The sequence below is a fragment of the Antechinus flavipes genome, chromosome 5, assembly GCF_016432865.1.
Source record: "Antechinus flavipes isolate AdamAnt ecotype Samford, QLD, Australia chromosome 5, AdamAnt_v2, whole genome shotgun sequence".
Lineage (NCBI taxonomy): Eukaryota > Metazoa > Chordata > Mammalia > Dasyuromorphia > Dasyuridae > Antechinus > Antechinus flavipes.
In genome coordinates this window covers 47,713,445-47,740,898 of record NC_067402.1, presented here as the reverse complement: position 1 = coordinate 47,740,898, position 27,454 = coordinate 47,713,445, and the positions used below count along the sequence as shown (strand labels likewise).

General features: G+C 39.5%; 1 protein-coding gene across 1 annotated transcript; it reads left to right on the top strand.

Annotated features, from left to right (window-relative positions):
• The first annotated feature begins 2,091 nt into the window (after window positions 1-2,091).
• On the top strand, window positions 2,092-24,310 carry STEAP1 (STEAP family member 1). The gene is made up of 6 exons (XM_051961554.1): window positions 2,092-2,161; window positions 12,734-12,831; window positions 14,233-14,327; window positions 18,537-19,049; window positions 19,502-19,666; window positions 23,965-24,310. Exons 3-6 carry the CDS (start codon window positions 14,244-14,246, stop codon window positions 24,220-24,222), a joined length of 1,020 nt encoding a protein of 339 aa, XP_051817514.1. The 5' UTR covers window positions 2,092-2,161; window positions 12,734-12,831; window positions 14,233-14,243; the 3' UTR covers window positions 24,223-24,310.
• The last annotated feature ends 3,144 nt before the right edge of the window (window positions 24,311-27,454 follow it).

Here is a 27,454-nt window from a genome sequence, read left to right as displayed (position 1 = left end):
AAATTGATTTTTAAAAATTGACGAAAATCAGTCTTCTCTCCCTCCTGCTCTATCCCCATTAAAAAAGAAACAAAAACAAACCTTATGTAACAAATATGTATAGTGGAGCAAAACAAATTCTTGCTAAGCCATATCCTAATATATGTGTATGTACATATACATACACATACTTATAAGTGTGTGTACATACATATATTAGGTACAGTGAGATATTCAAATGGAAGCAATTCAGTTCCAATGGTGGGCCCTCATCAGAGAAGGTGCTGTGCTCTAGGAGCAAAGCAAAACTGAATTAGCTCAGAAAGCAAACAAACAGGAGATGCACAAAGTTAGAGAAGCCGCCCAAATGTTCACAGGGACTCTGTGTGTGACCTGCGGCATAGCATTTAGGGATCTCCTATTGGTCTGAGAGCCACAGTCCCATACATTAACTTGACTGTAGAAGAGTGATGTCATTTTGGTCTTCTTTCAGAACAAAGGACACAACCAACCGTGAGATGTATACACACATACATAAATACACACAGATATGTGTGTTTATTTTATGTGTGGAGAAGAAAAGAAAGAAAGGAAGAGAGACAGAGAGGAAAGAAAGAGAGAGAAAGAAAGAAAGAGAGAGAGAGAGAGAGAGAGAGAAAGAAAGAAAGAAAGAAAGAAAGAAAGAAAGAAAGAAAGAAAGAAAGAAAGAAGAGAAGAAAAGAAAGAAAGAAAGAAAGAAGGAAGGAAGGAGGAAGGAAGGAAAGAAAGAAAGAAGAAAAGAAAGAAAGAAAGAAGAAAAGAAAGAAAGAAAGAAAGAAAGAAGAAAAGAAAGAAGAAAGAAGAAGAAAGAAGAAAAGAAAGAAAGGAAGGAAGGAAGGAAGGAAGGAAGGAAGGAAGGAAGGAAGGAAGGAAGAAGGAAGGAAGGAAGGAAGGAAGGAAGGAAGGAAGGAAGGAAGGAAGGAAGGAAGGAAGGAAGGAAGGAAGGAAGGAAGGAAGGAAGGAAGGAGGATGGGAGGGAGAAGGGAGGGAAGGGAGGGAAGAGGGAGAGATAGATGCAGACGATAGAGAGATGAGAGAGAGAGAGATGAGAGATAGATAAGCTGCACCCGTTAAGGTTTATTATCTGCGCCAGGAGGTGGCTGGGCTCTTTCACCAGACCTTCCACGTTCACCACCAGGTGTCAATCTGTGGCGATCTCACGAAGCTACTCAAAGAGCAGGTCATAACTGAAGAACATTGCTAATATTTCCAAAGCAAATAGGCTGGCTAAGTGGTAAGTTGTGGGTGAAACGCAGAGAACACCTTTGCACCTCAGTGTTTTTCTCTGGCTGCGAGGGAACCTCCGGCTTTGCTCCCGTCGGGCACCTCGGGGGAGCTTGGCCCCTTGCCCAGAAGTGCGGGGAAAGCGCGCGTTCTCTCTGGGGCGCTCTCCCGCCCAAGGCGCGCTGCGGGGGTGCGCACCGGAGGGAGCAAACCCGGAGCGGATTCCCCCGGGCCGTGGGGACCTCCCCGCTGGGAACCGCACAGACGAGACGCACTTTCCCCACTCGGGAGAGAGTCTACATCGGATGCCTCGTTTCTGGCGCTGCGAAGTCGGAGCGAGGCGCCGGATGGGGACTTTGCAGGAGGGAAGGGCATGGAAGGGGACGCTTAGTCGCAGGTCAGCGAGATCCGGGAAGGAAGGAGAAGACCACCCTTGGAGCCCAGCGCTCTTTGGCTGGGACCGGGGCGGGAGGGCATCGGGACATCTCGCACTTTGGACCGGGGCGCCTGGCCATCTTTACGGGTGGCTAGAGAGAGATGGAAAGATTGGAAGAACTCTGACAAGCTGAAGAAGGGAGGACTATTTCCTTGGAGAGGGGCTGGGGCAGGAATCGCGGCTGGGGGCGGAGCTTGGGCTGGTGGGCGGGGGCTCCAGAGGGGTGACTGGCGGAGCGGAGGGGAGGGCAGGGGAGGGGTGGGTAGGGAAAGGATATTTGACCTGAGGGAAGGAGGAAAGGGGAGCCAGTGTGGAACCGGCAGAGGCTGCGTGTGGCTGACATTGATGAGGCCGGCTGGGTCTCTCGGGGGAAAGCCGGGGCTGTCCCAAAGGAGGCGGGCCGGGCGGGGGGCGGCGGGAGCGGGGCAGGACCTGCAGGACCAAGCGCAGCTGCGGCAGGAGAGCCTCGGGGACGGGGAGCGGGTGAGTTGCAGTTTTCCCCTCCTGCCTTGCGTTGCCCGTGTCCCGGGCTCCGGGAGCCCCTAGCTCAGAGTGCCGCTGTTGCAGGAAGGCGCTGACCAAATATTTGCCTGGGCTGGAGCTCAATACGTCCCTTCTGCCTGGCTGCCCTCGGGGGGAGCAGCCCGGGAGCCCGGCTAAGCCCCGAGCACGCCGCTCTGCGGTGGGACGGAGGGAGGCGGAGGTGGCCACCAGCTCTCTCCTAAAATCGGAGACTCCGGGAAATGAATGAATGGCACCGGGGAGAAAGTCTCCGGCTGAGTTTGGATGGAAACTTGTCCCACGTGTTCTCTCGCTTCCTCTTGTCTGCGGTGTCTTAGCCGGGGAGATGCATTTTACTTAGATTAGTCAATCAGTCAATCAACAGGTAGGCGCGCGGGGCTCGGCGGGGAAGATAGTCCCCGGACCTGCGATTTCTCTGGTACCCCCCGCTCCCCACCCCTCGTTCCTAAGGAAATAATCCTCGGGGTTTGGGGCGCGTTTTCAGTAAGTGGTGCAGTGGACTCGGAGCCGGGCCTGGCACCAGGGAGACATCTTCCTGAGTTCAAATCCAGCTCTCAAATCCAGCTTGTGACCCCATTTGCCTCAGTTTCCAAATCTGAAAAATGGCCTGGAGAAGGAAATGGCAAACCACTCTAATACCTTTGCCAAGAAAACTCCAAATGGGGTCGCGAATACAATTGAACAAAAACAGCCATTTTTTAATGTGTTCCCACTCAGGAATGGCATCCCTTCAATGGATCGGTTGTGAATACAAATGTTTCACTAACCAAATAGGTTGAAAAGTCTAGACACTAAAAATTGCCTAAACTATATTAATCCATGCCTGTGTGTTCTCTTTTTTGTTATCTAAAAACATTTTCTGATGAATTACATCTTTTTTTTTTTTTTTTTTTGTCCTGAGGCAATTGGGGTTAAGCCCAGAATCACAGCTAGGAAGCATTAAGTGGCTGAGATGAGATGAACTCAGGTCCTCCTGACTTCAGCTGCTCCGAATTACATCTTAAAAAAAAAAAAAAAAAAAAAAACCTTTTGTTTATATACAAAGGTTAACCAGATGGTACAGTGGATAGAGCACAAAGTTTGGAACCAGGAAGATCTGAGGTAAATTTGGCCCCAGACACTTCCTAGATGTGTGACCTTGAACAAGTCACTGACTGCCTCATTTTCCTCAACTGTTAAATGGGGGTTATAATAGCATCCGTCCCACAGGATTCTTGTGAGAATCAAATATTTGTAGAGCCCCTGGCACATAGTAGGTACTGTATAAATGCTTATTTCCTTCCTTTCCCTTATACCAATACTAACCCTAATCATTTCCAGTTTTATCCCTAATTCTTATTTTAACTCTTTCTTGTAACAAAGGAAGACATTCAAGGAAAAATAAAGGACAAAAAGGTACTAGATGTGGCTCATGGGAAGGCGAGAATAGATATCCCCAGCATCTCTTCTTTCCTTCTCAATGAAGACCTTGATTCCTACAAGAAGGCGAAGTAAGAGGTCCAGGCCAGAGACTGAACCCCTCTGCTCTCATCAGAAAAAGGATAGACTGGCCTAGAATTAAGTTTCTCTGGTCCCTCATATATTGTTAGTCTAGTTACAGGGGTCCTCAAACTACCACCTGCGGCCAGATGCAGCAACTGAGGACATTTATCCCCCACACGCAGGGCTATGAAGTTTATTTAAAGGCCCACAAAACAAAGTTTTTGTTTTTACTATAGTCCGGCCCTCCAACAGTCTGAGGGACAGTGAACTGGCCCCTTATTTAAAAAGTTTGAGGACCCCTGATAGGAGAAGTAATTTTCAGGCTTGAGCTATATTCCCAATCTCTGTGCCTTAAGGCAAAAAGAGAAACCCGAGCAATATAAACAAGGCCAGTTCCATAAAGAATACACAGATAAGGTGCAAACCCATTTATCTCAGTATATAGCAAGACAGAAATTAGAAGGGAAAAAAAAGTACATTTAGAGTTCATACCAGACAGTCCCGAGCGAAAGAGCTATTTGATGGGGAGCAAGGTAACACAGCTCAACCAAAAGAGGAATTCTCAGATCTCATCCTCTCCCAAATCTGAGGGAAATTCCCTGAAATCGCCAGTGTAGCAAGCTGGGGATAGAGAGATGACAGAGATTATAGATTCCTCTCCTGTCAGCTTTTTCCCAGAGTCTCTCTCTCCTTTCAGAGACCTGAAGAGAAGTTGGAATGTTACATCTTCTTTCCTAAAAGTGGCAAGCAGAAAAATAGGATCTTTCTTCAATACAGCTCTGCTCTTCACACAATAATCAGTTTCCACCAATGAAAGAGAGTCCCATATACTTGGCCTTTTGAGCCCGAGGCTACATTCAGATTTTCTGTGTTCCTGATTACTTATAGGACAATAATAAATATGGGCTGCCTGCATATATGGAATTACACTTTTAAAGGCCGTTAGCCATTTATAAATTTTACTTTAAAGAGCCCTGATCTTGTGTGAGCACATCCTCTGCCAAAGCTGATTTCACCCTCTCTATATTACTTAATGGATGATCTTTGGACGTTGTTATGGTCCCAAGAATTATTAATCTCCAGCCAACCTAGTGAGGAAGCTGCCCAGACTTAGCCAAGCTGTTCTTCAGGGAACTGGCATGCAATTCATCTGAAAGCTCATGTTCCAAGCCCCTCTGGCTTGACCTAAAGTTCATGAATCGGTGGTAACGGCATAAGAGGGAAAAAAAGCTAATTCAGTATTAGGCTGCACTGAGAGGAATAAGGAGATGGTAGCCCCGCATGTTCTGTCCTGGTCAGAGCACATGTAAAGTGTTCAATGATTAAGTCTGAGTGGCAAAGTTAGGAAGGACTGTGAATACATAGAGAACACCTAGAGCAGTTCACCAGGATGGTAGAAAGCCTTAAATCTATTCCACATGAGGACTAGTAAAAGGAACCGGAAGTGTTTTTCAGCCAGTCAGTCAACAAACATTTCTTTTTAAAATTTACTTTCTTCTTAATTTGTGGAATAAAACAAGCATTTTCATAGCATAGATAATAAAAAAAAATTGCTCATGAAGTCATCAGTCTACTATGTACAACTTGCTATTTCTTTTAAATATACAACAAAGTAAATTCCTTTTTTCTTGTTTTTTTTCCCTTTTTTTTCCTCCCCTCTGTGCCCTACAGATGGCCATCATTAGATATAAATAATTGTGTACAATTATTCTATACCTATTTCTATTTATCAGTTCTTTCTCTGGATGTAGATAACGAGCATTTCTTAAGTACATATAAAATACGTATACACATCAAACATTTACTGATAATAAATCATAATCTTGAAATCCCCATATTCAATTATGAAACCCCATATGGGGTTATAAGACACAGTTTAAGAAGCTGAGTATACACAGTGATAATGGGGTAATCCCCTTAGTAGTAAAGATAGGGAAAAAAGACCTGAAAAAAAGAAGAGATTTGAGCTACGTCTTAAAAGAAGCTAGAAAAGCTAAGAGAGAGAGAATTCCAGATATGGCCAAAATCCAGTGAAAAAGCAAAGAGATATATTGATATACAGTTGCTAGTATATATAGATATAGATAGATAATATATAAGATCTATATATAGTATATAGTTGGTGTATAGTGTATAATTGGTATATAGAATATATATACATATATAGCATATGATATATAGTATACAGTTGGTATGTAATATTTACACATCTAGTATATTATAGTATATATACGTATGTTTGTTTGTATATATAATAAAGAGAAAGATGTAGTTGGTATATAGTTGAGGTCATTTCAGTAGGCCTTAGTCACTGAGTTGTGGAGTGTATGGAGGGGAATAAAGTGTAGACAGATGGGAAAGGTAGGAAGAAACCAAGTAATGAATGACATTTAGATGTCAAACTTTTGATCCTAGAGGAAGTAGGGAAGCACTGGAGTTTGCCAGGTTCGGGGAGGACATGGATGTAAGATTGCCCGGGCACCTGAGGGACAGCAGCCATCAGGCTACTGTGGGATGATTCCAGCGTCAGGGGGGAGCTCGAGCTGTTCAGGAATAAGATTCCGGGGCAGGCAGGATCAGTGGCTCTCGGCATCCGGGGGAGTGAGAGAGAAGGAGTCCCAGATCACGAGAAGGTACAAGCCCAAGAGCAGTAATGGGGGAATTAGGGAGAGGGGATGGTTTGGGGGAAAGGTGCTGAATTAGGACTTGGACGTGTTGTTGAGTTGGAAGGGGCTGTGGGACATCCAGTCGGAGATGTCCAAGAAGCAGTTGGTGATGGGAAGCTGGAGCTCGAGAGAGAGGTTAGGGCTGGACCTAGAGATCTGGGAATCATCCACCTGGAGATGATAATTAAACCCAAGGAGCTTTCCGAGGAAGGTGGCCAGGAGGTGGAAAAACAAGGGCCAGAGGAAATATGACCATTTTGTCCGAGTATCTGAAGGGCCGTCCCAGGGAGGAGACGATGGACTTCCCCCTTTGGGCCCCAGAAGGCAGAAATGGGAGCAACAGGTGGAAGATGTCAAGAATCCGGCTGTTAGTCAGCATGCACCCAACGCTTGCTATGGGCCAGGCCCTGCATCAAGCACACGAGGGAGGCACAAGCAGGAACATGGTCCCTGCCCTCAAGGTGCTACCATTCGTGTGGGCAAGAGGACACGTCCAGATAAGATATAGATAGTGTAAATGGGAGATAACCTTGGGGGCAAAGAGAGACACAAACAGACAGACAGACAAAAAGACGAGGGAGAGAGAAAAACACCAGAGAGACAGACAGAAAGAAAGACCAGAGAGAGGGGGGGGGGAAGGAAGGGAGGGAAAGAGACAGACAGAAACAAAGAAAAAAAAAGAAAGATAGAAAGACCAGAGACAGACAGACAGAAAGACCAGAGAGAGAGAGAGACAGAAGACAGACAGAAAGACTGGAAAGAGAGAGAAAGACCAGAGAGAGAGACAGACAGAAAGAAAGAAAGACCGGAGAGAGAGAGATGGAGGAAAAGAGGAAGGGAGGGAGAGAGACAGACAGAAAGAAATAAAGACCAGAGAAAGACAGACCAGAGAGAGAGAGAGAGAGATGGAGGGAAAGGAAGGGAAGGAGAGAAACAGACAGACAGAAACAAAGAAAAAGAAAGAAAGACCAGAGAGAGAGACAGACAGATAGAAAGAAAGATCAGAGAGAGAGAGAGAGATGGAGGGAAAGAGGAAGGGAGGGAGAGAGACAGACAGAAAGAAAGACGAAAGACCAGAGACAGAGAGAGAGAAGGAGAGAAGAAGGGAGGAAAAGAGAGAAAGAGACAGACAGAAGGACAAGAAAGAGAGGGAGAGAGAGATGGAGGGAAAGAGGAAGGGAGGGAGAGAGACAGACCGAAAGACAGGAGAGAGAGAAAGAGAGACACAGAGAGAGAGATGGTGGGAAAGAGCAAGGGAGGAAGTGAGTCAGACAGAAACAGGAAGGGAGGGAGAAAAGAAAGAGAGGGAGAGAAGGAGGGAGGGAAAAAAGAAGGGAGTAGGGGAGGGAAATGGAGGGACAGATAGAGAAATAGAAAGAGATAAAGAGGGAGGGAAAGAAGGAGGAAAGGAAAAAGAGAAGGGGAGGGAGACACAGAAAAAGGAGAAAGAGACAGAGATAGAGAAGAGAGGTGGGGGAGACGCTGGAAAATTCCTATTAGAATTGTCTGGAAGTAAAATGGACTACTTTGGGAAGCAGTGAATTTGCCCCCACAGAGTCTTCCAGCCACGGCTGACCGTCCCTTGGCCAGAAAGCTTGCCATAGACTCTTTCAGACATTGGGAGAGCAGGGAGCCTTCCAGCCCTAAAATTCTGTGACTTACCCAGAGCTTGAGCTCTGCAGGCTCAGACTCCAAGAACTTCCACAACCCATGAGGATTTTGGTGGATGAATATTAAGTAGGAGGGGAAAAGGCAAATGCTTAGAAAAACAGCAAACGAAAAATCTGCCTTTCCCAGCTGAATGAAACAAGTGTACACAAGCAATTAGGGGAAGGCTTGGAAATATAACGCAGCCCACAGTGTATTCTAGTCATTCAGTCTCCTTCAACATAAGCAGGAGCCAGTTATGACTGAGTCAATATTTAGTACAAACTGCAGGCCAACAATCCTGCAACAGCCAAATGAAATGGAAAATATTCTAAGAACAGCAGGAGTCAATCCCTGTCACTCCTAACACCTAGATACTGTAATGCCTTCTGCCGAGTTGCTCAATCCCAGATTTCTCTGCTTAAAAAGAGAAAATTCAGCAGGAGTAAAGAAAATATATGAAGACTGTTATTCGTTGTGATTATCAATGTCTGGGTACAAGCAAAGACTTATTTGACTGCAGCCTGGGAGATTTACTGTACTTTGTGTCTGGATACACCCCGTCTTACTCTTCACCCCCCGCATTTAGCTTTTTGCCCTGGGTTTTTCTTTGACAGTGCTTTCCAAAATGGCCTCCCAACTCTCCCATACTAACAGTAGAATGCAAACCGGCCCATTTGCAAAGCTACCTTTGTATTGTGTGTAAATAGTGTAAAATATTTTAAAATAGTATATTGTATGTAAATGGTATAAAATATGAAAAATAATGTATGTAAATAGTTAAAATATAAAAAGTAGTGTATTGTATGTAAATAGTGTAAAATATAAAAGTAATGTATATTGCATGTAAATAGTGTAAAATATAAAAATAGTGTATTTTATGTAAATAGTGGCCCTAAGTCTCTTAGCACTGCCAAACTGGAGGGTGCCCCCTGAGAAGGGCCCCCCTTTACTTTTCCCCTCAGTATCATGGCTAAAGCAATTTGGTAATAGCTCCTAGATGAAGAAGGCTCTAGAGCCCAAACTAAAAGAATTGTCTTCATCTTTCTCCTCCCATCTGCCATCTTTTTTCCTCTCTACATTTCTTCCCCATAATCTCAGTTGATTTTTCATTCCAAGGTCCAGCTTTTTATTGAGTCCAGCCCTCTGCAAACATCTGATGGAGTTTCCTGAGAAATAATCAGATTCAGAAGCCTAGTTACGGATTCGTACAAGGTTTAGTTTTATGCACTGACGGGCAGGAATTTTGTGCGGGGATGGGAGAGGATGTACTCCAAGCCAAGGCCGTGGTGAATGGTATAAAGTGTCCCCTTCGTTAGGGACTAAGTGCAGAATGGAAAAACTTATCCGTCTGACACCTTCCTGCTTGAGCTCATTACTTTTCTTATAAGGTGCTAATTCTGTTGTTCTTACATTGCTAAAGGTGGCCCAGTGGATAGAGCGCCAGACCAGGATGACTCAGTCTTCCGACTCCAAATCTGATCTCATACATTTATTAGCTTCCTATGGCTGGGTGATCTGGGCAAGTCACTGAATCATGATTGCCTCCGTTTCCTCAGCTGTAAAATGAGTCGGAGAAGAGACTGGCAGACCAGGGCAGTCTCCCTGTCAAGAAAACCCCAAATGAGCTTTGATGAGAAGTGACTGAACAACAACTAAACAAGACCTTAAGGGCTTTCAGGCCCTCTAAATTTGGAATTCCAGTTAGTTGTGGGCCCACAAGAATTATAATTCTTGGGTCATGATTTGAAAAATCCATTGCAGAAAATGGAAGGCAGTGATTTCTTTTGGAGAACATCATGGGTAGATACATGGCAGAACTATTTCTGGTTAAGCTTATTAGCACCTAGCCCAGCAGCCAAAACAGATTGGAAATGAATAAATATGGGGAATTCAGAATTTATACACACAGTGACAGTTTTATAGGAGATAGAAAAATCCTTTTATATTGAAACTCATTTGGTATGCAATGCAACATCGGTCAAATGAAAATTGCATTTCAATCACTGCTCACCTGGCAAGTGTTGAGACAAAAATTATGCAATAATGGATGGCAGCTATTTCCTAACTTCATAAGCTTGGCTTCCCCAAAGGGGATGTAAATTCAGATGTATTATATAGGGTTTGATGAGGCAAAAATATCATAAAACATGAAAGTAATGTAAATATCCCTATGTTAATGTGGCCTTTGTTCCATTTACTTTTCAGCATTAATATTACCTTTAAAACATCAAAGAATGTAATGTTTGTTTTAATAGAAATGATTTTTTTTTAATCCCTGGCCCAGCCATATGCTTTTAATGTAACACTGGACAAGATTCACTCTTCATAGTACAATATCTCATAAATAGGATATAATATCCTTGAGGGCAAGAATTATCTCTTAAATTTTCATATATCCTACTCAGTTCTCAATACAATAGTATATAGGAAACACTGAATAAATATCTGCTTTTCTGTTTGGATTTTTCCTCTATTCCAAATAAATATTCTAAAAATATAAGTAGTAGTTAAAATAAAGGGTTACCATCCTGAGGATAATGAATTCATTCATTTGAAAAAGCTCAATTTAAAGTCATTTAGTGAAACTCATTTTTTTAATCAGGGAAAATGAGATCTATTTAAGTTAAGTGATTTGCCCAAGATCACCCAGAAAACAAGTGGAAGAGTTGATGTTCTCATCCAGATTCTGTCTCCAAATCCAACATTTTACATAATTCATTGTTTTTATTCATTCATCTTTCAGCCACGTTTCTCTTCATAACCCCATTTGGGTTTCCTTGGCAAACACAGTGGTATAGTTTGCTATTTCCTTCTCCAACTCATTTTACAGATAAGGAAACGGAGCTAATAAAAGGGTGAAGTGACTTACCCAGAGTCACACAGCAAGTACATCTGAAGCCATATTTGAACTCAGGAAGATGCTCCAGGCCCAGAATTCTACCCACTGCCTCGCCAACAAGAAGCAGCAGTATATCCATAGATTATAATGAAAATGCTACAGCTGTTTAAAAAAAAACATATGAAGGGAAAAGAGCATTACTGACCAAAGCATCAGAAAGGGCTTTATGGGAAAGGTAGCAATTGAGTTGGGTAGGATGTCAGTGTATGAGATAAAGGGGAAGGCATACATAGGTAGGACAGATAAATTATGTGCAGTTAATGATAAAAGATAAAATTACACCAGTCTGTGGAAGGCCTTGGATGGCAGGTGGAAGAATGTGACCTTTTGAACAAAGAATGGACATATGCAGGTTCTTTTATTGGGAAGACTAATCCAATGTGATGCAGCCAGAATGAAAAACTAGGTTATTTCTGAAGCAGCCCCTCTGGGTTCAATTTCCCAACTCCTTATATCATTGGCAGCCCATGTCCCCAAAGAGTGATTGACTGTTTTTCACCATCAGTAGTTCTGAGGGTCTGGAGTGTTTCTTTAGTACTATCACTCATAAAATAAGCCCCCACTGGGGTTCTCCCCATTGATTATCAGCCATTAAGACACAATTAGCTTTTAGAAATGCTTATTTACTAAGCAGTATAATAAGGCAGTTGGTACAAAACATTTGTACCAACATCCCCTCTCACATACGCTTACAGAATTTCAGGGAAAAGTGGACTCACAAATGTCAAAAACATAATTCACAACAAAAGTTCTTTTCTGGCATTAGTCTTTCTAGAGTCCCAGGTGTGTCAAGATTCCAAGAGAAATCCATTGGAAAGTCTTCTGATCTTTCAAATTTCATAAAGTCATTCTCTCCTCAAGGGAAGGGGAGGAGATGGAGACTTAATCCTCCTCCTTCTAGGCAATTATCTTTCAGGTCCTTCAGTGGAACTGTTCCCCAACTCGGCTCCTAAGTCTGGAATCCTAGATTTTAATCTTCTTTTATCCAAACCCTCCAGGGTTTGACTTTGTACCTTCAACCAACCATAACTTTTATTCCTCAATTGCCATTTGCTCTCTTTCAGGTATTACCAGTTTCACCTTTGATTCTATAACCCAATCAAAAAGCTATTTTTGTTTAATAAAAGTATATAGATAAATATACCAGATATAGATATAGAGCATCTTGCTAGTTCTGTTAACTGGGATTGAGCATTAGGAGTTCACCTGCTCTTACTCAGAGTCAGTAGCCTTTCCCCTGAACCAGACTATATTCCCATACTTTCAGTCATATTACTTTACAAAAGAAACTGCTCTGTTTCTTGATGGGCTATTGGAAATCCTTCTACAAAATAAGTTAAGAACCTCCTAATACAAATGGAACAGGCTAATCAGTGAGATAATAAGTGAGCTCGCTACCACTGCAAACATTTATAACAAAAGCTGAATAACCAGTGTTAGGGATATTGGAAAAGGAGATTCCTACATTTGTTGACAAGTTAAACTAGATGAAATCTAAGATTCCTTCATACTCAGGTTCTGGTGCTTCTGGTCCCTAAGGGGATCAGGTGAGACCCAGCAGCTCATCTACCTGCCTGGAAAACCAACCTGGGACACAGCCCATATTGAGAACACATGCAGGAAGGTGAAAGGGGCAGGTGATATCTCAAACAAGTTTCATCACATGGAAAATACCAAACTTTGGAATAGTCTGTTTCTTAGTTAATTTTCCAGGCCAGCCCACGGAACATATCGAACCCACCAAACCTGAAGTCGAATACTAATGAGGCTATTTTAAATATACAACTTTATGATATCATTTCTGTGGTAAAGAGTTCAGAAACATTCTTCTCCTAGATAACTCCTGCCCCTTCTGGATACCCATAATTAAACTCCACACCTCTGCATCTGTGGAGAAGACACCTCTGAACAATTCTGTGATAACCAAAGAGCAGGTACCTTTCTCTATATTTTTTCTCTGATTCTTTCAAACTAGAGAAAAATGGCCAGTTTATGAGGCAATGGGGAGATGGGCTCCCATTCCTAATCTTTCACCATTGTGTACAAAATAGTTTGTTAATTGTCTATAAGTCAGAAATACTTATATAAATGTATATATTTTATCATATACATATGATATAGATCAGTGGTTCTCAGATCTTTGTTCTCAGTGTCTTCATGTTAAAAAAAAAAACTATCAAGGATGTGTTCAAAGAGTTTTTGTTCACATGGGTTATATTTTTAGCTATTTAATATATTAGAAATAAAAAATAATATTGAATTTGTAGACCCCCTGAAAGGGTTTCAGAGACCCCAACAATTCTTTGGACTACACTTTGAGGACCACTGATGATATATATATTATATACATGATGGGGAAAGGGGAACAAACCTGTGATTTTATTAAGATGAATATTTCCTTATTTCAGTGTGTACTTTTATTTCAACTCCTGCGTAGGAATTGCCTTCCACCAAGGCAGACCTGCTCTGTTAATACTCCTACCGAGAGCAGTAATATAGGGATCTCCATGGGCCATATATTGACTTCATTGTAAAATTTAACGTTATTTGCATTGCATTGTGTTTTTATTTATTTTCTTAAATATTTTCTAATTACATTTTAATCTGGTCCAACCTGCACTGGGGAGACCTGAGAGACTGTGATTTATTCCGTCGCATACAACCAGTGTGTGTCAGAAGGCGGCCTGGAATTCAGGTCTTCCTGACCTCAAGCCTGGCTCTCTATCAACTACATTATGCAACTTGTATAATTATATACAACCGCATATACACATAAATTTAAGGTAGACAGATTGGTGATTGAATTCTTGGGCAGCTAGGTGGTGCAGTGGATAGAGCACCAGGCCCGGAGTCAGAAAAACTCGCCTTCCTGAATTCAAATCCAGCCCCACATGTACTAGTTGTGTGACTTTAAGCAAGTCACCTAACTTTATTTGCTTAATTTCCTCCTCTGTAAAATGGGTGGGAGAAGGAAATGGCAAATCACTCCAGGATCTTTGCCAAGAAAACCCCAAACAGGTGACAAAGAGTCAAGTATTACTGAAAAAAATGCAATTAGCAAATGCTCTGCAATTGTGACTTCAGTTATATAGTCAATATGTGTCAAGGAGGGACCTAAATCCAAGTTTCTTCCCCAGAAGCCGACCCTCCATCCCCACAAAAGTTCCTGGGGCTGCCCATATTGTGGTCAGTAGGCCTTTATGGCCTGTTGAATTGCAGTAGTTCTACCACAGTTTCTACTCTGAGTTCACAAAATGATCCATCACACTGTATTATAATGAAAATAATTGTTTTGATTAAGACACATTTTTATTTCACTATGTCTTATATTTCAGATTTTCCTAGGATGGAAAACAGAAAAGATATCACAAACCAAGAGGAACTTTGTGAAATGAAGCCGAGGGAGAAGATGGAAGAACATGATCACTTGGTAAAAATAATAATAATAATTAATCCAATTTTGATTTATAGCAACAATAATAATAGCAGCATGAATGGCATTTATGGTTCATAATCACTTTAATTATTGTTATTTCATTTGTTTCTTACGAGACCTGTATAAGGCAGATATTATTAGCGTCTTTATTGTTATAGATGAAGAAACCGAAACTTTCATTAAATGACTTTTCCAAGGTCATAATGCTATCAAATGGCAACAAAGAATAAACAGTTGACATAGCAATCATAGAAGGTAGCCAAAGATAATATTCTATACTCATTGTCATATCCCATGTTCTGGGAACCAAGATTAATCATTGCATCATTTAAGTTCATCTGCCTTTTAGTAATGCATTCATTTATATTATGATCTTTTTGTATATTATTCTCTGGGATGTTATTTCTTTTTTTTTATTATTATTATTTTTATTTATTTATTTTTTTTTTTTGCTGAGTCAATTGGGGTTAAGTGACTTGCCCAGGATCACACAGCCAGGAAGTATTAAGTGTCTGAAGTCACATTTGAATTCAGGACCTCCTGACTTCAGGGCTGGTGCTCTATCCACTGCACTACCTTGCTACCCAGGGATCTTATTTCTTTATTCTTCATTACTTCATACAGTGTTTCTCTTAATTCCTCATTTCTTAAGATGCGATAAATTCCATTACATTCACTTGCTACAATTGCTTAATTATAGAACTGTTCTTTCTGTCTTTGTTCTCTTTGAGGTATATTCCCAGGTGAATCCCTGGGTCTCCTTTATTTTTCTTGCAAAATTTCAATTTATTTTCCAGAATTGCTAGATAAATTCACAACTCCAGCAATAGTGCATTTTTATGCCTCTCTTATTGCCCCCTGTATTATTTCTGTATTTAATCACCCTTTGCCTGTTTTGATAGATGTGAGGTGAAACCTCATAGTTTTAATTTGCATTTGAGTTCATATTAGTGACTTGGAACATTCATGTGGTGGTTGATAGTTTACATTTCTTCTTTTGAAAACTCTTCCTATCCTTTGATCACTCATCTATTGGGGAACACTCTCAGTCTTATAAATTTGTTTCACTTCCCTATATTTTGGATACCAGACTTTCATCAGAATATTTGATTCAAATATTTTTCCCCAACTCACTTATTTATCTTATTTGACTTGTATTAATTTTGTTTGTGCAAAGGCAATGACATTTTATAAAATTAAAATTGTATTTTTTTTTCATTTGTGATTTCTCCTCTCCCTTATTAGGTAATGAATTCTGTCCTGAACTATAGTTGTGAAACGTACTTTCTTCCTTCTACTATATTTTGTGATGGGTCCTTTTCCAATTTGGCTGCCAATCCATTTGAAGCTTATTGATGTTAGTTAGCATCCTTTCTGATAGATCACAGCCATTTCCTTAGCAATTGCTCACTTTTATATACTACTCACAGGTCACAAGGCATTTTTTTCACAGCGAGCTTGTGAGAAAGGTAGTATAAGTATTATTATCCCCATTTTTATAAATGAAGAAACTAATACTTAGAAGTAGATAACTAATACTCAAGTATTTAGTCTTTTCTGTGTTCCTTAATGACGATTATGAGAAAAGGAAAAAGGGAAAAACAGCTTAGGGATATTACCCATGTTCATTTAAACACAGAATGTAGAATTAGATCTGATTTTTCATTCCTACCAATTTCATAAACATCATACATTCCAGTCATCCCAGAGCTTGTCAACTATACAGAAAAAACCAAATACTTGTATTGAGAGAATACTGAATTTGAAGTCAGAGGATCTAAGTTCAAACCCAGTTCTGCAATTTATTGACTTTTTATGTTGAATAAATCATTTGGTCCTGTTTCTTCATCTGTAAAATAAGCGATGATGACTTCATAATTCCTCTTCCAGTTCTAACATCTATGATCTTTTAAGTTCATCCATAGAAGGTCACAAATCCTATTTCTACCCTATGTCCCCAAGATTAACTGTTCCCTCTCAATAAAGCTGTTGAAAGGAAAAGTGGCAGGGATTTGGGAGGGAAAAGAGGATTTTCTGATAATTTAGAAATGTATATATTAAGATATTCCTGATGTATTCATCCTCAACCATGCTAATATGCACACCTGTACTGATGTGATTTGCATCTTAAAGTTAATTATATAATTTTCTGTCCCTGAATTTTTCTCAACCCATAAGAAAACCTGCCAAAGTTCATTTACATACTTCTTTTTGATATCCAGACAGGATATAAGCTTCATCAACTCCTTTGAAAATAGAGAAAACATCTCTTTTAACAGTAGTCAAGATTTAAAGTCATTCCCAAATATTAGCAGAGATTTCCCTACAAAAAAAGGTACTAGGAAGCTCCATGTAGTTATAAAGTGAGGAAGCTGACACTTTCAAAAAAATAATTTTTATTTAAAACCAGAAGATTGGAAAAAAGCATTCTGTGACTCTAAGATTATGGAGACCACACAATAATGAAAAGTCACCAAATTCAGATGAAAAAGCCTGCTGTAAAGTAGCAGAACAACAAGAAAAAACAACTGAGGCTAGCCCAAAATTTCTTTCTGGGTAATTTCAAAAATGGTTGCTGCATCGGTTCATTGGGATGGGGATGGGGAACACAAAATTCTGGGATTCAGGCAACCTTGAAAGCCTCAGAGGTACACACCATCAGTCACCCACTCTAAAGCACATGGATTCATAGGGCTAGACTTTCAAGGCAGCATGTGGAAGCAGGAAGCAGTATTGGACTTTGAAGTCAGAAGTCAAGAGAAGGGTCATTCCCTCCATTTTCCTGAGTGCCTCATTTTTCTCACAGTAGAACAGGAATTATGATACTTTAAACTTATTCCCTTACAAATTAAATAAGAAAAAAAAGTTTGTAAATTCTAAAGCATTATAAAAACCTATTACTATAAATTTATATTTTATTTGACCTAAATACAAATCAGGCCACATATTTCTCAATGGAACTTTTTTATCTATCAGCCCTTAGCTAAGTTGTTTTTAGAAACAAAATCACAGTATTAGAACATAAAATAGAAGCCATACTTTTGGAAAGAATACTTTTTTATTGTTGTTCAGTCATGTCTAATTCTTCATGACCCCATTTGGGGTTTTCTTGACAAAGATACTGAAATGATTTGCATTTCTTCCTCCAGCTAATTTTATTGATGAGGAAACTGAGGCAAAAGGGGTGAAGTGACTTGCCTGGGGCCCCATAATCAAAAGATGAGTCTTCCTCACTCCAGGGCTGTCGCTCTATCCATTTCACCATCTACTGCCCATATACACTCCTCTCCACTCCACCATATTGCTTCTCATTGTTACTAATACTCAAGTCTTTTTTATGTTTCTCAGTGACTATTATGAGAAAGGAAAAAGGAAAAAGACAACTTAGGGATATTATCCACGTTCATTTAAATGCACAAGGTAGAATCAGATCTGATTTTTCATTCCTACCAATTTCATAAACATCATACATTTAGAGCTTAGTATAGATCAAATAAGGTACTTATTAATCAGTTAGCACAGCACCTAGCATACAGCTAGCACTATATAAATATTTATTCTGTCCCCTTCCCTTCAAAAAGAATAAATAGTAAGATGAAAGTGAACTCTAAACTATATCAGCATTCACTAACTAGAACTAAAAAAGGGCCTTTTTTATGAAAAGATTAGCACTGAAGTCCTGCTCTGGTGTCTTGCTATGGCATGGAGAGCCACCCAGGGTTTGATCCCCCAGAACATAAGCCCCTGGAACTGGGCACACAGGCCCAGTGACAAGGTATGAAGCTCAGGGTCTGGCTGGCTCCCCACCATTTGTCAGATTTATGACCCACCTTCTGCTTGTGGTCCTAAGTGAGACCTGAACCTGATTAAAATGTACCTAGGAAATGTTTCACACAAATAAATAAATAAATAAATAAAAATAAAATACAACAGGTAATGTTGACTTGTGCTTTTCTGAGTAAGTATGGGAGTATAGAGATCTGTTTCTATTTGAGTTGACACTATATAGAGTATTTGACAACAGCAATCCTTAAAGACCATTTATTGAGTTATAATAAAGGGATTGTGATCTCTATTGATGGATGGATGCTGGATCCCAGAAATTATGAAACTTGAGTGTCATGAATTATAACCAGTTGATGATATGAGCACTTCACTACCTTCTCTAACTTTCCTAAGGAGATTTCCTTTTCTTTCTTTCAGACAAAAGACTCCAGAGATAGCAGCAGCCCAAAGACACCTGACCTGTTTCATTTACATCAAATGACTGGCTTCGATGGCTTTGAGTGCCCTGTAGGCCTAAAGCACAGACAGGAGCTCTTTCCACAATGGCGGCTGCCCATCAAGATGGCGGCCATCATAGCCCTCCTAACCTTCCTTTATACTTGCCTAAGGGACGTCATCCACCCCTTTGTTATGACTGGAGCACACTTTTTCTATAAGATTCCAATCCTGGTCATCAACAAAGTTTTGCCAGTGGTCTCCATCACTCTCTTGGCTCTGGTTTATTTGCCCGGGATCATTGCAGCGGTTTTCCAGCTTCATAACGGAACCAAGTATAAGAGATTTCCAGATTGGTTGAACAAATGGATGCTGGCGAGGAAGCAGTTTGGACTGCTCAGTTTCTTTTTTGCCTCATTGCACGCAGTTTACAGTTTATCCTATCCAATGAGGAGGTCGTACAGATACAAACTGCTAAACTGGGCCTATGAACAGGTACAACTCTCACTGGGGTACTAATAGAAAGGTTCTGTATCATTAGTATAATATAGCATATTATTACTATATTAGTATAATAGTATATATTAAAATAATAGTGATATATTAGGAATCATTAGGTTCTGGCTATCCCGTAGAGAGTAAGTAGCAAAACCATCATCTGAACCTAATTCTTCTGACTCCACATTCAGTATCTTATCCAGTGACCCTTCCTAGTTGGAAGGCCAGGCCTGGAGTTAGATTTCTCTTTATAAATTCAAACCTTTATAAATTAAAAAAAAAATTATAAATTATCTTTATAAATTCAAAGCTAGTTATTTAACTCTGTTTGCCTCAGTTTGCTCATCCATCAAAAGAGCTGGAGAAGGAAAATGGCCTCCAAATGTTGTCAAGGGACATAACAGAAATGACTGAACAGATTCTTCCTTTCCTCTTTGCTTCTCTCGTAGGTCCAACAGAATAAAGAAGATGCTTGGGTGGAGCATGATGTTTGGAGAATGGAAATTTATGTATCTCTAGGAATTGTGGGGCTTGCTTTGTTGGCCCTATTGGCAGTGACCTCCATTCCATCCGTCAGCAACTCCCTGACCTGGAGAGAATTTCACTATATTCAGGTACATAGTAAAGAAAATAATAAGATCTCAAGGATACATCTTTTCTCTGCATTCCTAAAATGGCCAATATTTTGACTCCTTAACCCACAGAATCATTTCTAAGTTTTCTTTACACAGTATCTGGTACATAGTAGGGTATTAAATAAATTGGTTGGTTGAAAGCAAATGTTCCACCCTTTTATTCTATTAGTATTCTATTCTATTAGTAAATGTAATTAAAATTTGCATTTCTGTCTTTTTCTTCCTGTAACTAGAAGCAAAACCAAAAACAAACAAAACAGGAACACACATTAAAAAAAAAAAAAAAAACCTGACTGGATACAAAAAGACCAACCTTAATAATATCACACAAACAAGGCTGTCCTTACATAAAATGCTTTATAAGAAATCCTTCCCTATATGGAAGGACTTGGAACTTGCTGGCCATGTTGTTCAACTCACTTATGCCTGTTATCCTCAAACTTGACTTTGAAGAAATCTATCAAAACTCTATTCTTCTTATCTAGAAACAAAAACTTTCTCCTGGGATACCTCCCTCCCACTACCATTTATCCTTTCTTTTCCATTTCAGTCTATGTGAAAAGTTATCTAAAAAAGAAAACTTTCACGGTTTAGATATGGAAGAGACCTTGGAAATTATCTAGTCCATGTTTTTTAACTATTTATGTGTCATGAATCCTATTGACAGTCTGCCAAGACCTGTGTACCCTCTCTGGGAATATATTAAATTCATAAAATAAAGTGTACATGATTACAGAAGATTGACATTGCTGTATCAGATTCATTCGAAGTTATTCAATCAATTGAATCAACAGGGTTGATTGGATATATTACAATTAATATATTTTTAAAGTCCATATTTCTCTCCCCTAGATTAGGAACCATTGATCTGATACAATTCACATATTTGTGGATAAGAAAATGGCTTCTTTGAAATTCCTAATGTCATCAGGGCCAAACAGAGACCTTTCAGTCAAAAAATGAACAAGCATTTAAGTATCTCCTATGTACCAAGCTTTATTTGAACACTGGCAATATGGATCAGCCATTGATAGTTTGGATTGATTTCACATTATTCCCTTTTTATGCCTTCTCTGTAATAAATTGACCTATTCTCTCTTTCTAATATGGGACATCTCCCACCTCTATGTTTTGCACATGTGGTTCCCCTCCAAGTCTACAATGCCTTCTCTCCTCATCTCTGCTTCTTAAAGTCTGTATCTTCCTCCAGAGCACATATTACATGCCAACAATTTTTGGAGACCTTCCTGGATTTGTCATCTACTTTCTCAAAATGTCTCAAAATTTCTACTTCTCTGAATTATGCCCTATCTTACCCTCAAGCTCCTCAGATCTCAATGTAACAAACTCCTTAAGGTCAAGGACTTCATATTCCCCATATTCAGTGCTTAACAAATATTTAAAAATTAAAATTAAAAAACCCAAATATTTAAAAATTTAAAAAGCAAAATGTTTTAATTGAATTAAATGGAATTGTAGAGTTAAGTTCCCCCATCTAGTTCAGACAGAGGCACTGATAGAATTATTTTCAAATGATTGTGATGATTTGGGTAACTACTTGGAGGGATGACTTCATAGAAAGATATGTCCCTTTTCACACCCCCACACTTCCCCTAACAGGATTAGGCTGGAAGCCTCAGCTTTCTGCCAATGGTCCTAAATTCTCCACATTCTTGCTCAGCTCAATTAAAATCTTTGGAAATTCTTTAAGTCTTGTAGGGTTGGGTTTTTTAAATCTCGGCTTTGTCAGATCCCCAGAATGCATCCAGTACTTCCCAGGATTAAGCCATGACTACAAATCACCTTATGTCAACTGACCCCACACTTGATACCGAAGAACTGGGATGAGTAAAATTTAGAAACACGATGTCCCACTTCCCCAAAGGTCCAGAATCTGGGATTATCCTAACAGTAGAAATGATAAATGTCTCTTAAAAGAGACATGGACATCAAATTTGCCACTGCATCCTAAGGACCATGGAGCTTTTCCATCTCACTAACAGCTGTTGTCTCATTTAAATGTGAATCCCAAGAGGGCATGTCTTTTCTATTTGCATCCCTTGTACTGAGCACAGTACTTTGCAAACTATAAGTGCTTAATAAATGCTTTGTTCATGAATACATCCATTCTTCTCTCTCTGTTCCATCCTCCATGACTAGATAGTAATGATACATGATCCCTTCTGCCAGCTATCTGAAAAATTATTGCAGGGAAATTTGTTCTGAAGATTTGCATCTGAAAAAAAAAAGTGAAATCCAATGATTTAGTTCTTTGTTATGCACTTGTAGTGCTGAATAAATGCCAACTGGATCTATTCCTATAAGAATTCATCAGAAATACAGTCATCCAAAATAACTGAACATTCCACTGTCAGGAAGCTGCACAGTTGTCGAGGTCAAGTAGTGTTCAAAAGAAGGGAGAGGTGAAGGAAAGATTGAAAAAAGGAAGGAAAATAGGAGAAATGAGAGCATTGGAAAAAAGACTGACTCTAGAGAGAACCTATATTTGAACCTGGGCTCATCAATTACCACCATTGGGAAAGTCCCTTAATTTTGCCTGGTTTCAGTTTTCTCATCAATAAAATAAAGGGATTAAACTAGTTAGCTTCTGAGGTCCCTTCCAAGTATACTCCAAGTATACATGTGAACTCTATAAGGAAGTCTTTAAATATGTCTACATAGAGCTGAACAACCTAGGTCTGCCTTTTTGTAAGAGCCCTGCAGAAAAATTGGGTCCAAAGTTTGTGATACTGGACAAATTATTTGTCTTCATCTGTAAAATGAGAAATTTTATCACATTTATCTGATAAATGTCACATGAGCTCATTATCCTGCCTGATAAATAAGTGATTAAAAAAGACTTAAGTCATCCAAAGGAATGGAACATTTTACTGTTGGGATCCTACAAAGTTTTAGAGGTCAAGAAATGGTTAAAAAAAAAAACAGGAGGGAAAGACAGAAAAATACGCTAATATTCTAGTTTATGTTTAAAGTCTCTTTTATCCTAGTAACATTTTATGATTGTATAATTCAGATAAAACTAGAACATCCTTTTAAAGATTAAGCTATGTGTCTTGGTCACTGTTGAATGACATTTTTAGTTTTCATCTGGATCCTAAATTCACATAGGATGGTCGAGCTAAAAGGAATTTTAGGCCTAATCTAATCCATTTTATCAGTGAGGAAACGGAGGACTACTTTACCAATTTGTCCAAGATCATCCAGTTGGTTGATGGTAAAGTAAACTTCAAAAACTAGTCTCCTGGCTCCAAAAAGAGTGTTCTTTCTACTCTGTGATGATGGGACTGGCTGTGGAGATATCTGCCGAGCTGACATCTCTATTCCATCAACAAAATGACAAGAACATAACAAACTTGATTGCTGTGACCGTCTCCAGGATTGATTCGGATCAGGATAGCCAAATTGATCTTGATTTATTAATCTTCCACCTGAGCAGCTGGAAGCAGGAGATAGCTCATTATATGGGGTAATTTGAAAACAAACTGGATTCTCTCCCATCCAAACCCCCTACCTCTTATAGTTCCTGAGTTTCAGTCCTGATGAACCTTAAAAAGTTTTTTGATATACAGAACGTCTCTGTTAAAATGAAAGTATCTCCAGAAAAATCATGATCAGTTACTATATTGGAAACTGAATATTCTTTGAAACTGGCAGATTTCCAAATTGTGGACAATTTGTGGCAAATGAAATCTGTTGTATCCTTGAATTAAAGGGCCTTTTAAGAAATATAACATTTTTCCTCAGCCAATAATTTTCCAAGTCCTCCCTATAATATTATGATTCCCTTCATTTTGAAAGTCTTCTAAGTACTTTATACATGTTAGATACATTGTCATTTCTAGCAGTATAAAATTTCTCAACTAAAATGGCTTTACTTTAAAAAGTAAAATTAAGAGAATTCACTAATCTTTAATAAAAATTTATTAAGACATGAGAAGCTTCAACAAACATCAATGAAGGGGCCTCTATTTGCAGAGCACTGTACTAAGCATTTGGAAGAGATACAAAGAAAACAAGGTCTCTGACTCATAATCTGAGCTTTTAATAAATGACCGGACATGTACACAAGTCATTAAAAACTGTTCAATGGCTATCTATTCTGGTACCAATAATGAGTTTTTTGTGCTATACCTTGATTTATGGCAACAATGAAAGGTAAGTTCAATTTCTCTAAAACTGGATGTTTGACCATTAATGATTAACTATCATTGTACCTATTTTTGTTGGACTAATTTTTTTCCCCTCTTCCCTCACAGAGCAAGTTGGGAATCTTTTGCCTTTTACTGGGCACGATTCATGCGTTGATTTTTGCCTGGAACAAATGGGTGGATGTAAAGCAGTTTGTATGGTACACTCCTCCAACTTTTATGATAGCAATTTTACTTCCCGTTGTTGTCCTGACATGTAAATTCATATTGCTCCTTCCGTGCTTTAGGAAGAGGATCCAAAAAATAAGACATGGCTGGGAAGATCCCACTAAAATAAATAAAGCTGAAATAGCTTTCCACCTCTAGAACACACGGATTTTTGCCAAATATTAAATTCTCCTATCACAAAGCTTTTCAATTTGTATTTATGTTTTATAAAGGAACTTTCAATTTCTTAATTAGTTTGCTGTCTCTTTATTGGAGGTACAGTTTTAAGTTTTTGGGTTTCTTCACCAACTAAATTCATACCAAAACTTCTTTCTATACACACATATACATACATGTGTGTATGGATGGATATACATATGTATGTAATGTATAATATATTAGATCCAAAACAAGGCAAAACAAAATGATTCACCCACAGTTTATGCTATATACATGAAGCAGTTTCTGTAAGCCCAGAAAAGGGGTCTTGATGAATCTTCTGGTTATATCTGGATTGACCGCACCCCTTTAGGATCGCAGAAACTCAGAGTTCATTAAAAGAGACCAGATGCTTTCTCTTCCAACATGCACCTGAATAAGAACGTCATCTGTAATGTAACCAAAAAGTGGCCATCAAGATTTTGCTTGGAGAATCCCACTGAGGAGCGCCTGCTTCTATTCAAATGAGAGTTTGGGGTTTCTTGGCAATGATGCTGAAGTAGTGACCATTTCCTTTTTTAGCTCATTTTATAGAGAAGTAAAGATCACTCATACAAAATCAGATTTGAACCCAGGAAGATGAATCTTCCTGGCCGCAGGCTCTGTCCTCTGTCCACTGTCTCATCTAGCTCTTCTGCCGTCCCAGCTAGCTCATTCTTTTTTGGGTAGCTCAAATCACTGAAGACTTTTTGCTTTTGCAAAGTCTCCATCAGCCATTCACTGAGAGCTCCCTCTTCTCCACAGCTAATAGCATCTACCAGTCTTGGCCCTTCTCACCAAGGGAAGTCCCTCTGCAAGCATCTTTCATCCCTTCTTCTCCATTGAGGTTTCCATGGCCCAACTCTCCCTTGGCTTTCTTCCTACTTGTCTGGTTCTTCTGTCTCCCTTGCTGGGTCTTCATCCATGTCATGTTCACTAAGTGTGGATACTGGCATTTATTAAGCACCTACTATGTGCTCCACACTGTACTAAGAGTACAAAGAAAAGGAAAAACATAATCTCTGTCCTCAGAGAGTTCACATTCTAAAGGGGAAGGCAGAATACCAACAATTATGTAGATGAAATATATAGGCTGTATAAATGGGAAAAAAATTAGCGGTGGAGGGCTAAGGGAAGGGATTAGGACATACCAACAATTATGCACAAAAAATATATATTCAGTATAAATGAGAGGCAAACTCAGAAAAAAAGACATTAGTGGTAGAGGGCTCAGGGAAGGGATTAGGACATTCTAAAGGAAAAGGTAGCATACCAATAATTATGTACATGAAATATATATGCAGTATGAATGGGAGAGAATCTCAGAAAAAAGAGATTTGTGGTGGAGGGCTCAGGGAAGGGATTAGGACATTCTAAAGGGAAAGTAGCATACCAACAATTATGTACATGAAATATATATGTAGTATGAATGGGAGAGAATCTCAGAAAAAAAGACATTTGTGGTCGAGGGGTAAGGGAAGGGATTAGGACATACCAACAATTATGGACAAAAAAGATATAAGCAGTATAAATGGGAGGCAATCTCAGAAGGCATTAGCTGTGGAAAGCTGAGGGAAGGGATTAGAATATTTTAAAGGGAAAGGTAGCATACCAACAATTATGTACATCAAATATATATGCAGTATAAATGGGAGGGAATCTCAGGGGAAAAAAAGACATTTGTGGTGGAGGGCTCAGGGAAGGGATTAGGACATACCAATAATTATGTACCAAAAAAAGATATAAGCAGTATAAATGGGAGGCAATCTCAGAAGGCATTAGTGGTGGAGGGCTAAAGGAAGGGATTAGTATATTCTAAAATACCAACAATTATGTACATGAAAGATAGAAGCAGTATAAATGGGAGGCAATCTTAGAAGGCATTAGCTGTGAAAAGCTGAGGGAAAGTATCAGAAAAAGTTGCAGGATATGAGCAGAGTTGAAGGAACACAGGAGGAATGGGAGATCCTTCTAATCATGAGGGCAAGTCAGTGGCAAAGCACAATTGGATGAAATGGGAATTCCATGCATATGTGTGTGCATATTACGTGTGTGTGTGTGCGTGTGTATAAAGCTGCTTGAAATCAAATATTCCCTTGTTCTTATATTGGAATCATCATTTCTTGGCAAATGCTTTTCACCTAGTAAGAGCTTACTCAATATCCATCACCTTCTCCTCGGGAAACCTAAAACTCTGCTGAGGGGGACAAAACCTTTTATTCAACAGACATCAGACTTCAAAGAATATCACTGTAGAAGTAACAGGTTGATTTCAGTTCCCACTAACAAGGAAACTGTGGATAATTCCTAAGAACAGGTTTGTCAGGAAGGAGGAAATAACACAAGGGTTTTCTATGTGTGGAGGAAGATACATGACGTTTCCATGGTGAAGATGGAACAGAAAGATTGGGGGGGGAAGGGCTCCCTTACAGTCTGCCCCCAAAAGCCAGCTGCCTATATACATTTTAGTTTTTTCCTTGGAACGTCATGTTCTGGCAACATCCCAGAACTGGTATCCAGCCCATCTGGAGATGTTTCCTCATCTATACATTGAGGTCTAGATGATCACTGATGTCCTTTCTAGCTCCCTCACCTGTGGGTTAGGTGAGGGAATCCTACCTTTTGTATAGCAAGGACCCCTTTGGCAGTGTAGGGCAGCCGCTTCTCAGGGTAATGATTTTAAAAACATAAAACATAGGATTACAAATGAAACTAATTATATTGAAATACCGTTAACAATTTTTTTTTAAAGTTCATGTCCCAGTTAAACATCTCTGATCTAAATGATCTGCAAGGTTCACAGGGTTACAAGAAATCTAGAGCTAGAAGGGACATTAGAAATCATTGAATCCAACTTAATTTTACAGATGAAGACATTGAGACACTGATATGTTGATGGGCTTCTCCAAAATCTTGCACATTGTGAGTAGCATCAGGATTTTAATCAAAGTCTTTTGACTCTAAATAGAGATATCTTTCAACAGTACTATGATACCTCCATCTTAAAAATATTTTAAATTTTTTTATACCTAAGAAGCAGATGACATAGTGGCAAGTGACTTGGCCTTGAAAGCAGAAAATGTGGGATCAGGATTTATTTCTCCCACATGCTGGTTTCATAATCCTGGAGAAGTCATTTAACTTAGGACTGTAGGCAATTATTTATTCATGGGTCCCGCCATCTTCAATTTAT